Below are 17,941 nucleotides of genomic sequence, written 5' to 3' on the forward strand. Positions count from 1 at the left end.
TTTTCAAAGGAAAAAATGCTTAATCTTTGGCATTCAGAAAAATAAACTTGTTTATGGTCTAAAACTTGAGACTCAGCCATAGAACCCAGAAATAACCTTAGGTTAACAAACAAACAAACAATGGCAGGTGAATAGCACATGACGTAGTTTAACCACTTATGCTATTTTGAGAAACAAAATGAGCAAAATAATAATATCTGGCTCTTGCATAGTGCTTTTCATCAACAGATCTCAAAGTGCTTTACAAAGGAGACAACCATTATTATCCCATTTTAAAGATGGGGAAACTGAGGTACAAAGCGGTGAAATGACTTGCCCAAGGTCACCTAACAATGCAGTGGCAGCTGGATTTAGAATAGCATCTAAGTCTCCTGAATAGCACTTAAGTGTCCTGAATCCTGGTCCAGTTCTCTATCCACTAAGCCATGCTGCCTGCCTCCCCTTCCAAAGCAAAGCCTACAGCTGGGAGCTCTGGGGAGGAAAGACCTCTGAGGATTCCCTCCTAGAGTTTCTCCCCCATCATACACTGCAAATAGGCCCCAGGACCTGCTCCCAAGCCCTGTAGATTCTGGAGGATCAGTTAGAAATGAGGGTCTTTGTCATAGCACTGGCTCTGGTCCCTGATGGCCTTGCTACCTGGCAATTCTATGGTATCTCTTTAACAAGTATAGAAGGTCATATACTTTTCTGTACTGAGCTGATGATTGATGCTGTTGGGGTGGGGTAAGGTGGCTCAAAGTAAACTTTCCTCTCTCCAAACCTGGGGCTCTGGCTTTGGCCCTCCTGTCCCTACACATTCCTATCATGCATTCCCCATTCCTGACATTCCCCTTATATCAGAGGTTGGGGAAGTAAATGGTGTAAAGTCAGCTATGCCTGCTTTATGTCAGCTTAGGACATCCCCATTCTGGGGAATCTTTAGAAGCTCTTTTAGGCTGGTTAGGTCCCTTTAAGCTGCTCTGAAGATTCAAAAAGATCTTAGCAGGGGCCAAGGATCTGGTTCAAAATGTTGGAAGGATACTGTATAGCTAGAAATATTGTACAATAAAGTAAGTTAAGAAATCCTGGCTGATAGACCTTAAGCAGGGAGTATTTCTCAATGGTGAAATCTTAAAATGGAGAAAGAGAGGGCAGCACATAAGATCCCACAGAGAGCAGCACTTTTCAATGTATTCTTTAGCAATCCACAGAAAATGGAAATTGTTGATTTTAAGTGACATCAGAGAATGAGAGATGAACTGGTCGCACTGGGTCTTCAAGAGAAGCTCATAAATTCACCAAGCTTCCAAAACAGCCTAACAGAACAAACTATCCATCAGCAGGACCAACATGCCGGTGAGGTGGCAGAGCAAGAAACAAAACAAACAAACTCTGGAGGGGCTTCAACCAACAATGCTTTGGTGCCAAAACTATGCAGAAGTAAGGCTCCAGATTTCTTCCAGTCATCTCACAGACCTGACAGATCACTATATGTTTCACTGATGAATCCCTCTGAAATCTAAGTAGTGATTCAATGATTAACAAGAACACCAAAGTTGTCAAGACATTTGGTAACATATGCTTATATCTAGTTCTATTATAACTTGAAGTCCAGAGGAGATTAGAGTTCCTCAAACTGGGTGATCAATTAAGAGAAAATAAACTGGTCATTTCCCAAGAATAAAAACAAAATAACTTCTCTAAGGCTCCTGGTCTGCAACAGGGAATATGGGTTCTAAATAACATTAGAATGTTTTTAAGCACAATGACAATAGAACATCGCTTTCTCTGAAACGTGGTCAAGATGCATTGATTTTAATCTACCTTCGCAAATCTTCTCATTAAATGAGACAGTGCTTCAGGATTAGGACACTCCAGTTTCCTGATAATCTCGAAGCTTTGATTGAGTTGTGTGAAGACATCTACCACAGAACAAGAGAAAAGGGCATGATCTGATGTTCGCTGGAACTAAAGGAGAATAAAGAGGGGGAGGGAACAAAAAAACCCATTAAAATGAGTTAACATTTGCAGATCCATGTTCTGACAATACAACAGTATTCATTGAATTTCTAACACTTCTAAAGCCATCCTAGAGCCAGAAAATGAAAATTTTAAAAAAATTGCTTTCACTTTTAAGGGCTGTAACACAGACAGTAATTTGATGTGTTCTTTTGTGCTCTTCTGGGAACAGAATGAAGCTTTACAAACTTCAGCAATAGTCCTGCACTGGGATCTGCTAGTGTAGATACTTATACCTGTATGGAGTCTCATTGGCTTCATTAACACTCCAAAGAATCTGTGCTACAGGGCTGCATTTCAGGACCAGGACATAAATATTTAGCCTTCTTTGGAGCTGTGCCACGAGTATCTGAATCTCTGCACAAAATATGTGGCATGGTATCCTGGTTCCACTGACGTCAACAGCAACACTCCAATTGGCTTCAACAGGGCCAGGATTTTACCCATGGTGTTTTTGGTCTGACAGCAATATAATCTTATGGAGTGTCGCTTGCAGCAAATGAGACTTGAATTTAATAACTTTAGATACTCCCCCTCCTAGCTGGAGAATGCTTTTACTATAGCAATATGGCATTGCTGTAGTGATATTTGTATCCTTGCACTGCATGAATAAACATGCGATAAAGATATTTTCCTATAAAAATATTCATCCAAACGGGTGCTCAGCTGAAAGGTCTGTATAAACCAATGCAGAAACTATAGAAAGGAACCTCTGAAGGCCTGACACCTCACAGATTAAACGTAGCAGCTGCTGGACAGTGCAAAGCAGCACTAAGCACTAGTCTAGGGCAAGCAACTAAGTTCTACAACTGCAATTGGAAGTGGCACTTAGGTAGGTAAAAAATCATTCAGGAGTTGGAACCTGGCCATAGGGTGAGCATTGAAGGGTAAGTACTGGCCAGTAATGACTCTGCATAACGTGTGATATCTAATAAGGACACAGCATAAGGAGTGCCTATACTGTAGGGACATTGTAATACCAAATCTCTTTCCTGCAGTAATACAATTTTTTATAAAAAGGACTTACTCCATCTTTTTTGTCTCTTTCCAGTGCTCCATGAAGAAACTCCATTGAGACATCTTCATTTTCATCCAACCATTGAATGACAAAAGGCTCAAACCATCTAAAAATTACAACCATTGATGTTTCATGTTTGCCTTAAAATATTCATTTTATTCTGGAATATACATAGAGTTATTGCTCTTTTATGACATTAAGGGACTTTAATATTGTGATTATATATAATATCAACCATTTGGATTTTGATCTGACTTCTAAACTGTCCTCATAATTGTTTCATTCATACATTATTGCATATGGTATGCTCTGGATTTGCATGTATAAACTCAGTTTTGGCATCTGCAAAAATGGAGTTTTGAAAGATGTCACACTCAGTATTAGAGTTGCAAATATGATCCTTTTATTTTGGCCAATTTTAATTATCAAATAGCATTACAATTTGTTATTTAACTGCTTTCACATCATAAGCATTAATTCTGCTAAAACATTAATTGCTATAAATGGGAGTTGTATGTGCCTTTTGTGGAGAAGGGCTTGCCCCTTAGTCAGTAACATTAAAATAAATATCAAATTTGTGTATATCTAGAGAACCAGCATATGGGCTGCATTAGTAGGAGCATTGCCAGCAGATCGAGGGAAGTGATTATTTCCCTCTATTCGGCACTGGTGAGGCCACACCTGGAGTATTGTGTCCCGTTTTGGACCCCCCACTACAGAGAGGATTTGGACAAATTGGAGAGAGTCCAGCGGAGGGCAACGAAAATGATTCGGGGGTTGGGGCACATGACTTACGAGGAGAGGATGAGGGAACTGGGCTTATTTAGTCTGTAGAAGAGAAGACTGAGGGGGGATTTGATAGCTGCTTTCAACTACCTGAAAGGGAGTTCCAAAGAGGATGGATCTAGACTGTTCCCAGGGGTGGCAGATGACAGAACAAGAAGCAATGGTCTCAAGTTGCAGTGGGGGAGGTCTAGGTTGGATATTAGGAAAAACTATTTCACTAGGAGGGTGGTGAAGCACTGGAATGGGTTACCTAGGGAGGTGGTGGAATCTCCATCTTTAGAGGTTTTTAAGGCCTGGCTTGACAAAGCACTGGCTGGGATGATTTAGTTGGGCTTGGTCCTTCTTTGAGCAGGGGATTGGACTAGATGACCTCCTGAGGTCTCTTCCTAATCTTCTATGATTCTATGAATATGTATATAAACATATGGGGCCCCATAATCCCCTCCCACAGTTGAAAGTATAGAAAGGAATTCTGAGCAAAGACAGCTTTAAAGGTTCTCTCCTAGAGTTCCTTTCTTATCAATTTATTGGGAGTTTCTCAATCCCACAGAATTGGCCATGAGATCTCCCTAGAAACCCTGTGGATCACCATGTAGCTCCTCGGGGAAGTGTAGGAGGCAAACAGTTCTAGCCCTGGGTGAGCCCTTCATCCTGGAAGCATTTTGAATCATACTACTAAGGGAGCTTTCAGGCTGTGGCTGCCCCTAAAGTCCTTGCAATGGGGGCTCTCAATAGCAAAGATAAAGAGGCTGTATTATCTTTTCTAAGGAATCTCTATGGGGCTGGAGGAGGATGATCTATTTCTCCTCTGTTTCCTCCCCAACCAAGTAGGATTGGGGACATCATGCACAGATCAAGGTGCATGTGTGTGTGAGCTTCTATTGTCTGATAATTAGAAAGTGTCTTTTATCAAGAATGATTCCACTGGTTTTTTGTTTTCTTAGCATACGTTTGGATTCTTACTAATAATGGGATGAGCTGGAGGTAGTTTTACTTTGGTAAAACCTCAGCTGTGGTATATTTTATTTGCCGGGTTGGATTTATGGTCTATGGAAACCAATGACAGACCCCAAACTTTCTGAGGCAAGTTATTGGAATTCTAAAAATCAGAAGACATAGGACCAAAAATGTGAATTAACTGCAGCAAGAGAGAAGAAAAGAGAAGCAGCAGAAGAAAATTAGTCATATGGAATAAAACCTTTCATTGCTCTTATTGCCCATTAGTACTGTACCTTACTCCAGGTTTTGGAAAGAAATGACTATAATGACAAATAGCTAATACTGTTGCCATACCCACATTTTCTGCCATCCTCTGGCCTTAGGATTTTGCCATTTGTGAAACCCTTCTATTAAATACTATTGTTGAATAAACACATTAACCTGAAATGGTTAACAATTTTTAAAATATCTGGTATAACTTATTTTTGGGAATAAAGAATTAAGGGGAAAATGTGTGCAGAGTATAAAGAAAGGGTTATTAGTGCTGCTTAGCTTAAATGCACTCTGCTTTTAGTGTTATAATGGATAAATATTTAAAGAAAATAAAACTTAACAAGCAGAGCACAAACTCAGGGGAAATTCTCCCCACTACTTACAGAGAATACTCGGGCACTGCTTCCTGGAAGGCAGGGAGTTCTCGCACATACTCATTATAAAACCATTTCACTTTGAAGTGCAAATTCATATAATCTGTGCTCTTGCATAACCGCTGCTTTTCATGTTCTATAGAATAGAGAAAATAAAAACATTTCATAAACTTCTGATTGTAAATAACATTCTTGTGTCTCAATGCACTTTCTAACGTTACTAGCACTAGTGAAATAAATTATACAGTACTTGCATCTGAGGGCAAGTGGTCTAATTTCTCAGACAAACTCAGCACCCATAGTTTCAACTGTGGCTTCTCAGCATCCCTGGAAAATGTCAGGCCACAAATTATGTAAAACATTTTGAAGCCCCCCTATTTGTGAAGTAAAGAGAATACTTTCACAGAGTAAGCAGAATGCTGTAGTGTCTTGCAAAAGTGAAGAATGAAGATTCAATAAAAGAAGGAGAATATTCTAATAGTGTATATATCAAACTCTCTTCCCTTATTCTGATTCCTCTTAGAGTGGTATGAAGTGCACTGGAAAAGAAGATAGACAAAAAATAAACATATAGCCATGAGGTAAACAAATGAAAATAATAGCTAGCCATAACTATTGGAAAAGTCTGAAGAAGTGACTACTGTAGCTCTAAACAGATTGCACTTATGGTGTGTACTTAAAAAGGAGTACTTGTGGCACCTTAGAGACTAACCGATTTATTTGAGCATAAGCTTTTGTGAGCTACAGCTCACTTCATCGGATGCATTCAGTGGAAAATACAGTGAAGAGATTTATATACACACAGAACATGACAAAATGGGTGTTACCATACTCACTGTAAGGAGAGTGATCACTTAAGATGAGCTATTACCAGCAGGAGAGAGGGGTAGTGGGAAGAAGAAGACACCCCCACAACTCTTAATATATTTGATTTTTTTCATCCTCTGCACCACCAATTGAAGAGCCATTTTGATAGTGTTATTATTTAAAATTTGGTGCCTCCACCTGCCTAAATATTCCTATCCAGGGATGTAAGAGAGGGAAGTTTCTCCCAATACACAGAACAGCTAGAAGATGTATTTGACTCTGGTAGCAATTTTTGTCAGTATCTCAGTTGTGCAGAAATTATATTACAGTAGGGGAGTGGAATGGGGACACTGTTGCTTGTAAACTCCATTTACTTACAGCATTTCAATTTCATGAAAAGCACAGGTAAAGTTGTGCCTTTCCAGGGATCACCTTACACCTGGGCCCAGCAAGCAGGCTTTGCATGTGGCCATTTTCTATTTTTTTTAAACCACATTCCAACTCTGTATTCAGATTTTGGAATAAAGGGCCTCTGTCTACAGATATTTTGGAAGTTTCAAAAATTCGAACACCTCCCCCTCCTTCCACCGTTTCAGGTAAATCAAAAAGTTTCACTTAGATTTTGAAGCTTTTTCATTAAAAATTTTTTAAAATAAAATTGAAGGAAAGTTCTAAATGAAAAGTGGTTTCAAACAGAAAATTCCAAATGTTTAGACTGAAACAATTAAGTGAAATGGATGCAAACTTGTGAAATGTTTTGGTTCACCTGAAACTGCATTTTTACTGTAAAAAAAAAAATTTACCCAGCTCTACTTCCAACACCTGAGAATGTCACTACTTGATAGTTGCAAAAACTGTAATAATCCTAACTTTAGACATATGTAAAATCTATTTTGAAGGCAATCCACTTTAGTAATAATGCTAATGTGTGGTCCACCTAAACAACAAGGGAATGCAAGAGAACACCAGGTGTGGGGGGGATGTGAAACTTTTTACTGTGGATGAAGGAACCATGAAATGCATTCCTTCACCTCCCACCAGCTGTGCACTGAAGGACTGTGCCATCAAACAAGGAGTCAGAGAATGAACAATTAGCTTATGGCAACTTCGTATATTGTCAAAATGTTTCCATTCCAAGGAATGGGTACGAGCTTAAGATCATTACTGATACACTTCATGATGGATTTCATGTAAAATACTGTCAAGCTGTAGTTATTAAAGGAAGGACAAGTTCCTTTTTATGAATAAAGCATGTACAAATTTCCTTTAAAAATAAACTCTGCAATTGCATAATATCCAAAGCTAGTACCTGTGTTCTGTTGCCTCAGGCAAACTAGCAAATCTCTGTGCCTACCAGCCCACAGTTTTCTGTCAATCGTATTTTGCTGTCCTAGACTACCACCCATAGCAGAGTGAGCCACTAGCAGTTACAAATCATCTAGTTATCCAGACAGTTCCCTATTTTTGCTCTACTTCTTTGCCACTGCAAAAATGTAGAAAACCTTAGAGTTTGATTTTTTTAAAACAGGCCAGAGAGAGAGAGATTTTTGTGTGTGACTTGACTTCATATTAACGTCCCTCCATACAGTTACCCAGCCAACACTTTAAAGATGAAAATAAAACAAACTAAAAAATGTTTCATTTGACGAATTGCAAAGACAGAGTCAAACACAGACTCTTAACTGTTACTATGATTTCAGTGCTTATACTAACCCAACCATGATAAGCAAAATTGATGAGAACGTAAGTGTTGGTTTCACACAGTCCAGTAGAGTTTAAATGATTCTTTAACATTTATTTAGTAGCCATATCTACTGCATATTTAATTTTGACAACTAAAATTCAAATCTCTCATTAAATTTACAAAATAAAACATTTAATTAGTTCCTTGAACTGCTGCATAATAATTTTGTATACAATTTCATCTCTGGAATGTAAATAAGCCTAACCTTCAGTGCTACGAATATTTTACCACAAGGATAAAAATGCTTCATAAAAATTATGTTATCTAAAAACTATTTGTGAAGAGAACTCACTCCACCTTTTCTTGTATGTTCCCAAAGTTCCCTGAGGAAACTCACTGACACATCTTTGCACTAAGAAAACAATTTAAAAATGTATCTCAGTTTTTAAAAGGCATCATTGGCTCAATGAACGCTGGAAATGGAACAGTAGAAATCACCAGGAGCTCATCTCGCAATATGCAATAAAACAGTCAAAGGAAAGAAAGTCTTCAGATTCAGCAGGACAGATGCCTAGGGCCCTAACAAATTCACGGTCCATTTTCGTCAATTTTACGGTTATAGGAGTTTAAAAATAATAAAATGTCATGATTTCAGCTATTTAAATCTGAAATTTCATGGTGGTGTAATTGTAATCCAAAAAGGATTTGCATGTGTGGGGAGGGGGAGGCGGTCCACAAGGTTATTGTGGGGCGGGGGTCGTGGTACTGCTGCAGCAGCAGCAGAGCAGAAATACGGGTGGCATGGCATGGCATGGCATTACCACCCTTAGTTCTGCACTGCTGTTGATGGGGCGCTGCCTTTAGAGCTGGGCACCCGGCCAACAGCTGCCACTCTCTGGCCACCCAGCTCTGAAGTCAATGCAGAAGTTAGAGTGGCAATACTGCAATCCCCCTACAATAACCTTGCCACCCCCCTGCAACTCCCTTTTGGGTCAGGACCCCCAATTTGAGAAACATTGGTCCCTGCCCTGAAATCTGTATAGTGTAAGGTAAAAGCAGACAAAGGAGCAGATTTCATGGGGAGAGACCAGATTTCACAGCCCGTGATGTGTTTTTCATGGCCATGAATTTGGTAGGGCCCTACAGATGCCAAATAAACACACTGGCATACACTGAAGGGAAGTGAGTCCCAGAGATGCCCTGCCTCTCCTTCTCTTGAAATTATACCAACAGATGGTCAGCTGTTCCATACTCACCAATCTTTGTTACTGTGATTAGATACAAACAGAAATGGGTCCAAGTCAAAAAGCATGGACGTGGATCCAAACTTCCACAACATTTGTGTGTGTAGGTCCAGGGTGTTAATTGAGCCCATTATAGAGTAATGGCAGTAAAGTTTCAGACTAGGGGTCCAATTTAGAAAGGTATTTAGGCATTTCAAATGCAAATAGATACATAACCTGCTTTGTACACAATACTTAGGCACCTGCCATTGAAACCTATTTTGATCTTTGGTACCTAAATACCTTTGTAAATCTGGTCCTAGATCTAAACTTCAACAAACTTCAAGATCTAGGCTCATTTTTCCATATACAACCAACAGACAGTCCCTTAGGTAGAAAATAAATCTCCAGTTATTAAAATACTTTAAAGCTACCTTATGTCTTGAAAAATATACAAAAACTTTATTCAGCTTCGTCTGTTCATAAAGGAATAATGCACCAAAAACATTCTTGCCATGTCAAAATTAATAGATAAGCTTCTAAAATACAATTAAAGTAGTTTTCTTTGCAAATTATTTGATTGGGTCCTATGTGTATAAAAGCGTCCACTGCACCATTTCAATTATAAACAGTTACAGTGGAGAGCTTATTTTTTCATCTCACTACTGTTTGCTCCAATGGTGACTTCTGTTAAGTAACCTAATTAAACTCTCTTCTATTAACTGTACAGTAGCTTGAGTCTCAGGTTCTAAGTTAACATAATAAAAGCAGAAAAAAACCAGGAGAAATGCTGAGCTATTTTACAAATCTATTTTTTGCTAGAAGAAAAAAAAAAACAATCAGGAGAATACAGAGTCCAAATTAAGATGTTTGTTTCTATTTTAGCCCTAGAACCTTGGGCAGTTTCAATAAGTACCATGTGAGATATCAAAAACCGATTGCAAAATGCACACAGTGAATTATTATATGAGAATTATACTGTAATGAATTTCAGTTAATGCCTGAGTACATCTATTGTACCTATCAAAGAACTGAAGATGTAGCTGCTAACACAGAGGCATCACATCACTTTAAGTAGAATACTGCTTAGATTCGATTAAGACAGACTGGAAGTCAGCACAGTCTGTTGGGCCTCTTGTGAATCTGGTCAGGATAGGCAGATAGTTTGGGGGAGGAAGAAGGTGGAAGAGGCCAGGAGACCTTGAGGAGAATTGGGGTCTTTTGCAGGCCTGCTAAAGGAAGGTTGGGTGGGATAAAGGCCTCTCAGTGGCAGTACATCTCATACGTTCCAACTCCTTGCCTTTTGTCTTCAATGTCAAGGCCTTTTGTCTCCCACTACTCTGCTTGCCTGTGTATTCTCTCACACTGCCACCTGGGTATGGAAATGAACTCCCTGAGCCCATGTGCCATGCAACTGTGTTTATCCCCCAACCAAAAACTTTCCTGCTGCTCCCTATTTCTCAGACAACTTAATTAAAATAAAAGGGGAACGAGCACCATGTATACATTACACAAGCAATTAATCTCCTGACAGGTGTTGTGCTAATTTAATTGTCCCTAATCCTTCTGTTTGCCTATGTTAAGGCTGCAGCATGTCCAATTTAGGGTTGGATTGTCTCTAGTATACAATGTGTGGGAGAAGGCTTTATGTAGAGTCTAGAGAGCTGCAGAGAGTCCAGAGACAATCACAGACCCTGTGCAAGAGTGCTGAGACTCCCTCTGTGTATGCCAAAGATGAACATTGCCCAAAAGGAGACAGGGAAAGGTGGGGTTATGGCCTCTTTATGCTGTGCCCAGCCTACTTAGCAGGCCTGGTACACAGGAGGAGGCTGTGCCATTCTTAAAGATGATGCAGATTACACCCTATCTCAGGGCACCATGGAGTATATTTTGCATGATACTTCTCTGAGTTCTAATTGTGGTGGAGCACCTCGGCAGAGTCCCCTAAAGATAGGGCTGTGTCCATCTGGCACAATGCAGTTCTTGGATTTACAAACTACTCAGAGCAGGGACCTATCCTCTTTACTTTGTCTGTAAAGAGCCAAGCACACCTACCATCTGACCCTGTAGAAACAAGGGATAGTTATAATAATTGATTATTATGATTTGGCAGTCCAGCTGTTCAGAGACACTTGCATGCTCATCAACATTTGAATGCTTATACAAAAATATGGGTGCCGATGTAAACTGACCCTCCAAGTCCAGAAATCTAAACCCTACTAGAATTTCACTGGAAAGCTGCCACCATCGTCAGCATAAGTAATGGCGGAAACGTTTGTATAGATACAGCACAGGTGTTTTCCCCACAGTGTCACCTATTCTGATCACAGCAGCTCTGGATGCCAGTGAAATAAAAACATCCATTCTTGTCTACCCTAGTACTCCCACCACTGCTCTCAACTTGTGCAGCAATGGTGAGAAATTTCCCCCAAAGTGCTAGTGAGACCGTCCTTTATGCTTTGTCTTCAACGTAATATTCTGGATGATGGAGCACCTTGTCAGTAGAGTTCTACTGGGCAAAACTAGTCGTCAGCATATTATGGTTGCCTTAATTGCTGACAAAGTTTCTACACTACCAGCAATGTTTAAATCCTTATCAAAGATTCTACACAAAACCCATACTCTATTCCCAAAATACAGGAATACAAAGAGACATTTCTGAATCTAATACCAATGTTCTCATTAAAGTTTTGTGTATTTGATGGCTCATTCACTCAAAACACTACTTAAAGTTTGTAGTGATACACAAGTCATACAGATTTTTGTTCTAGAATTAGAAATGAGCTTTTTCTAACTCCAGACAATCTTTGTAATACCTTTCATTTATATTTAGTTATTGAAATTCAGACCTAAAATACAGTGCATTAGGAATAGGTACAACAGATCACTTTTGAATAATTGAAATTCTTTTTCTCTATTTTTTAACCTTAGAGGATACATTGTACACCAACATCACAAGATATGACTTGTAGTTAAGTTACATACAGTAGCACATTAACAGTCAGGCAGCCTAAATACTATCACACGTCCAGATATGAAGTCACTTCCCAGGGCTTCCCAACATGACTATTTTATGTCAGTGTCCACAGTATATGCTACGATAAAAGTGAGAGACTGAGAGCTGGGGGCCCACAAGCCAGCCATGATGAAGATAGATGTCATAATAGTTGCACAGTATAATTCCTTCCAATATAGCTCAATCCTGCTCTGTAATATCCTCTCGTATAACACTGAGCCAGTCTTGAACTAAACCTGCCAACTGCAGTGTTTTTTATTTGCAGCCATGTTCATCATTAGGAATATCACGTTCATTTCATTTTTGAGTCAAGACAAATGGGGTCTCCAGCAGTGGAAGCCTAATGCTAATCACCTTTTTGTTTTGCAAGTGCTATGAAATGTTCCTAGTAGTACAGTGTATCTACCAAGCAATTTATTTGTTCACTGAGATGTGTAAGGGTGACATGCCCACTTCCCATTAGAGCTAATGGCACATTATCCCCAGGTAACTCAATCCCCAGGTAACCCAGCTTTTCAGCTTGCAGGCCAAACACGGTATTTCAAAAAGGTCAAGTGGCCATATACAACATTTTGGGGCAGATTATCTGCCTTATTTTGCTCACATCCCTGCTGGGAATTCTCCTGGAGTGGGGGAGTGCCCACTGGGCATAGTGCTGGTATACCTGGCTCCTATAGCTCCCTCCCTGCAGCCATTGGTGCATGCTGACTGGAGAACATTTTGCTCTGATGATCCCAGATTGGAGACCTCAGCCAGCTGGTGCAAATTAGAGCAACACCTAGGCTACCACTACCTAACCTTGTTGTTGTAAACAGCTGAAACATTTTTGCTGAAACATCCAAACAAAATTCAACCTGAGGCAGAGAGCAAGCATGGATAATTTCAGACCAAACAATTAAAGTTAAGCTAAATGACTGAAAACAAGGGCTTACAGTGGAAACTGTTAAGCAACCTAACCCAAACTTTGTTAGCAGGTCCATCTACAATAAGGCCTTGTGAAAGCCATTTTGGGGAGGCGGGGGGGCAGAGGAGTTCTAAAACAGGCTTTCCTTTGGTTGAAAAACAATGGGATTAAATGATTTGCAATAGTTTGTGATCCCTCAAAGCAATAGTTTGAGAAAAGCCACAAAACCTTGAATTCAGTGAATGCTATCTATCTCCATTGTGAGATCATTCAAAATATACACAATTAAGGAGAACGTTCAGTGCTCTTTAGATCAGCTCCTCCATTTAAAATTATCTGTCAGTTTGTTGATCAGTGTTGTTTACTGTTGATATATGTTCCAGTAAGTTAACCAAGGTATCAGTTTCTTGAAAATATTTAAACTCATATATAGCCTCAAATGTATCTTTTTTTGCGTTCCACCCAATAAAATAGTATGAAATTATATAAGATTGACAATAGGTTAAACTTTTGTTTTGTTTTGTTGGTTTATAGCAAACTGGTATAGCTGATAACATTAAGAGACAACACTGAGTGGCAACAGAAATTCAAGTAACGTGGGACGATGCATTTAAAATCCCGCAGTATTTTCTGCTATTTCGTTGCTCACTGATTTATTTTCTGTGCATTGTTCCACTGCTGATAGCAACAATTCTAAATGGAGCGCGGGGTGCAGAGGTGGGGAGGGAGAAGACCATACAATGTCCTGCAGCACAGCCCTAGCACCACTGGATAAATAAGTCACACTGCTTATGATTGTCTTCTCGTTATCAATCCACAAGCAAACAGCCCTAAGAGTGACCTTCTGAGATCACTTGTGTCCTTGCGTAGAAACTCAGTGCTAATGTTGTAATCATGATTCCAGCCCAGACACAGAGTGCTGGAAACCAAAGAGCAGTCACCCGAGTAACAAAAGCTCAAATTGCTACAGTAGCTTTATTAATGTCCTGAACTGTGGCAGTGCTTTTTTAAAAATCCCATCTGCTGAATAGCTCAGTTTTAACTTCGAAGTTTCAGTTTTTCCTTCCCATTTCCACCTAAATATTTTGAAATGTCACATTCTGCCTTCAGATTCTGATTGAGCACTAATGGCTTCAAAGTTAATACAATGCCTCCTTGACATATTTTACAAACTGTGATTTTATGTGACTCAAGGCACAGACACTAATTTTTGACTGAGCTGTCATTGCTATTTATCTTTACAAACTTTGAGTGGCTTTGCAAATAGCACCACAATGAAAATAAAGGGTAGTAGTACAGTAATGCAACACCCACATGCTTGGTGCATACTTATATAATTGAGGTTGTAAATGTGCTCAAGTATCACTATTCTTGTGTGATAATATTCGTACATTCAATCAAGGGAAGGACTGTAATATGAACAATAAAACTACTCTGAGAGTTGTGATTTCTCAAGCAAAACTGAGACACAGATTTAATGGTAAAAACACCAACTGTTTTGAAAATTACAAGTTTGATGAATTTTGCAGCATCTGTTGTACAAGTTTCTTTTTGCAGCTTTTGCAACAGCTGAAACAATGTTTAGACATGGCTGAATATTTATACAAGAGATGCCAGCTGGAGCCAATTTAATTTGGGACTAAAATTATCATGAGCATAAGGAAATAACTAAATCCTTGGGCTCAGCAGTGACGAGCCTTGTCTGGGTGCTAAAAAGTGGAAAAAGGTGCAAGGAGACATCCTCCTTGAGCCCCTGAGTAGGAGCCAGGCACATTCTCACTGGGAATTTCAGGCATTGCTTCCTGCTAGCTACCTGGAGAAGGTCCCAAACCCTCTTCTCTCCGTGTATCAGCTAGCAAGCTTTTGGATGTGAAGGACAGGTACACGAGGAAAGGGTGAAGGGAGTCCCCACTGGGCAAAGAGATGGCATACTTGACTCCTATACATCCCTCCCTGCAGCAATTAGTGCAGGGTGGCTGGAAAACCCTGCACTATGGCTATCCCCAGCTGACATATTGTCCCTTGGAAACTACTGTCAGATGATACAAATTAGAATCCACCTCTTGGAACCTTCCTCTGCACCCCACCTCTGTTGGAGGCCAAGGCTTAAGCCCCACAATCTAGACTATTAACTATAGGGCATCTGCCAACCTCTAGAGAGTGGCATTATAGATACTATAAGTCAATTTATGGCCATTCCAGTATGAGTGGAAAAGGGAGCACAACAGCGGCTAGTGTGATGGTGAGCAATGTAAGAAACCCTAAGATAGGCAGTGTTCCCATAAGGCGCATGACTAAGTAAAGCTATTCTCCTGCTTGATTCATGCTGGAGGGAGGACACTGCAGGGAGCAGGGGTTGCACCTGTAGCCTGCTGCTCTGTATGCTCCCCTAGCTCCCAGGAGGCATTATGATCAAAAGTATATCATCTCCAAGCATCAGCACTTGGGTGGTGCATGTCCTCCGCCTGCCTTTCAGGACTCTGGCCCTGCAGAGGAATAATGGAGACCCTTCAGGATTTTTTTAAATGAATTTCTGTTCTTCGTTAGAAAGAGAATATCTTTGGAGCATTTTTAACATCTTTTCTTGCACTTTTAAGAAAATGGGGCAGGTTCTTCCAATTTCCGTGTCCTTCCTATCCATATTATACCACACCACTTACGTCACACTGTATCTCTCATGCTGGAGAGCAGAGATGTCCATCACTGGCACATTTGTGTTTAGTCAGAGACCAGGAAATGCAATCCTTCATGAAACATACAGCAAAATGTCTCCAGAAGTGTACACTGTGCTGAGGAGTTGGAGCAGTGACAGACCAAAAAGCAGACAGTAAATCTTTAAATATTTCATCCGCAATATACCTCAGTTATCCTGAAGTTATGGGTAGCTGATAATGTATTTCAGAATTAGCTTATTGAAGGCTTAAGGAAGAATCAGAATTCTTTCTAGGATCACAATGCCTTTTAGAAACTTAAGAAAAAAAACCACTCAAAGGTAAAGCTCTACTCTAAGTGCAATAAAACTCCTGCTCTGCCTTGTTCACATTTCAAAGGCCTTCTACAATAAGAGTCAAGGGAAAATCAAATTATTTGTTTCTATCATCTTTTTTCCAAAGTATTCTGCTGAGATGCCCCTTCCACAGGATATCTACCATGAGGTATTTAAATATCGAGAATCTCCCAAGAAGTGGCAGCTCCTCATTTGAACTTCAGCCTAGGCAAACATTCTCCAAGCCTACACACCCAATGTTCATCCAGTTCTAACAGCAACAAATTACATGGTTGAACCTGACAACCTAAACGAACGGTGGAGTGACTGAAAAGGCCACGTTCTCTGAAACTGACCTTACCAATCAAGCAGAAAATGGTCCTGCTCCTTGTGGCTTCTGAGCTGTTGTCTGTTCACAGGACATAATGCAGTTGCCAATCTAAGCCTGCACACTGCCATTTTATCACTGTAATAAATTCCCTCTCTACTCCACAGAAAAAAAAACCAAACCATCCAATCCTGATAAAGGCAAAATTAAAGTTGAGCATTTTATCATAATAAATAAATAATAAAATGTGTTATTTTACTCTTCTCTTTGCACTATATACAATTGTGGACGAATTAGGCTAAGCTCTGCCCTGTAAAAGAAGAGGCACAAATCAAACCAGGAACTTTTTTTAGAGCTTTGGTTAACTCTCCCTTTCTGAACTTTGGAGGATGGTATCTCATCACACTATTGATGAGGTCTTCCCTGGTAGTCAGGTCCCAATGTCTACATTCTTCTTCCAGACTCATGGCAGTGAACCCAGTACTCATACTTGCTGCAATTAGGATGAGGTCTATGAATACTCCCTGAAAGACACCTTCTCCTATGCAAAAGGGAATGGAGACACCCTCCAAGAGGATTCCTATATATTGAAGGATGGGGAAAGCCCTTCCCGAAGCATCCTGTAACCAGACAAGAGAGGGAATCTTTTAAAAAGAAAAGCCACATCAAGTGCACTAATATATTTAAGTCTGTATACTACATGATCTCCCAACCATGGGCATGGTGACGTATTTGGCAAATAATCCAACAGGGCAAACTTCACCCCATTCTCCATGGCCATTGAGGAGCCTAGACCAGGCACTTCCACTGCATAGAGGAGGTGGCAGGATTTGGGGAACACTTGCAGGTGGTCTATGCGTGGACTCTTTGGTTTCCCTGTGTGGTTGGGTTTGATGGGCAGAATAGGAGCATATCAGGAGAGGTGTTGGGGAAGGGCTGGTAGAACTGCTATGTAGCTCCATCAGACAATAGGGGCTCTGAAAAAGGGGGCGGCAGAAAGAGTGGGGATTGCAATAGTGACAGCAAAGCAGCACCATTGCCAATCTGCAGCCGGGGAAGGATTCATTGTCCTCCAGCCACAGCAGAAGAACTGCTGCACCTTGTCTGAAATGCAGATGTAACACAGTTCACAGCATTCTGTATTATGGCATATTGGAGTTTACATAGGTTGTAAGATCTTTGAGGCAGAGGCTGTTTTTTCATTGTGTGTGTACCCTCAGCGCTCAGTTCTCTGATTAGGGACCCTAGCCCCTACCACAATACAAATGATAATGACAATTCTAACAATCAAGTCTACCAGAAGGGCCTGATTTTCAGAGGAACTTAACAGACAAAACTGTAATTGAGATCAATGGGAGCTGTGGATACCCAGCTCCTCTGACAGCTGGGTCTATAGTTCGATTGAAGTTTTGGAAGAAGGTTGGGATGACTTCCATTTGTACTGGGTTTTTAAAAATACACACTTACTTACCCAACCCCACCAAAAACCCCATCCAAAATCCCAAGCAATGGCATGCACAGAACTGATAACAGATAAAGAATACAGAAATATTTTCAAAATGCTTCCTTGGGCTGTTTAATGTGATAATGGGGAAGTCTGAGCTA

The 17,941-nt window shown here is 40.2% G+C and overlaps 1 protein-coding gene across 2 annotated transcripts in view; it reads right to left on the reverse strand.

Moving 5' to 3' along the window:
• Nucleotides 1-17,941, reverse strand: part of UNC13C (unc-13 homolog C) — a 405,344-nt gene that overhangs the window by 101,676 nt on the left and 285,727 nt on the right. For both annotated transcript variants that reach the window (XM_048867013.2, XM_075133069.1), the window contains exons 19-21: nt 5,398-5,524; nt 3,026-3,122; nt 1,804-1,947 (exon numbers count right to left, since the gene is read on the reverse strand). In XM_048867013.2, coding sequence (XP_048722970.1) covers nt 1,804-1,947; nt 3,026-3,122; nt 5,398-5,524 — 368 coding nt within the window. The remainder of the gene's footprint in view (nt 1-1,803; nt 1,948-3,025; nt 3,123-5,397; nt 5,525-17,941) is intronic.

The sequence above is a fragment of the Caretta caretta genome, chromosome 10 (assembly GCF_965140235.1).
Source record: "Caretta caretta isolate rCarCar2 chromosome 10, rCarCar1.hap1, whole genome shotgun sequence".
Classification (NCBI taxonomy): Eukaryota; Metazoa; Chordata; order Testudines; family Cheloniidae; genus Caretta; species Caretta caretta.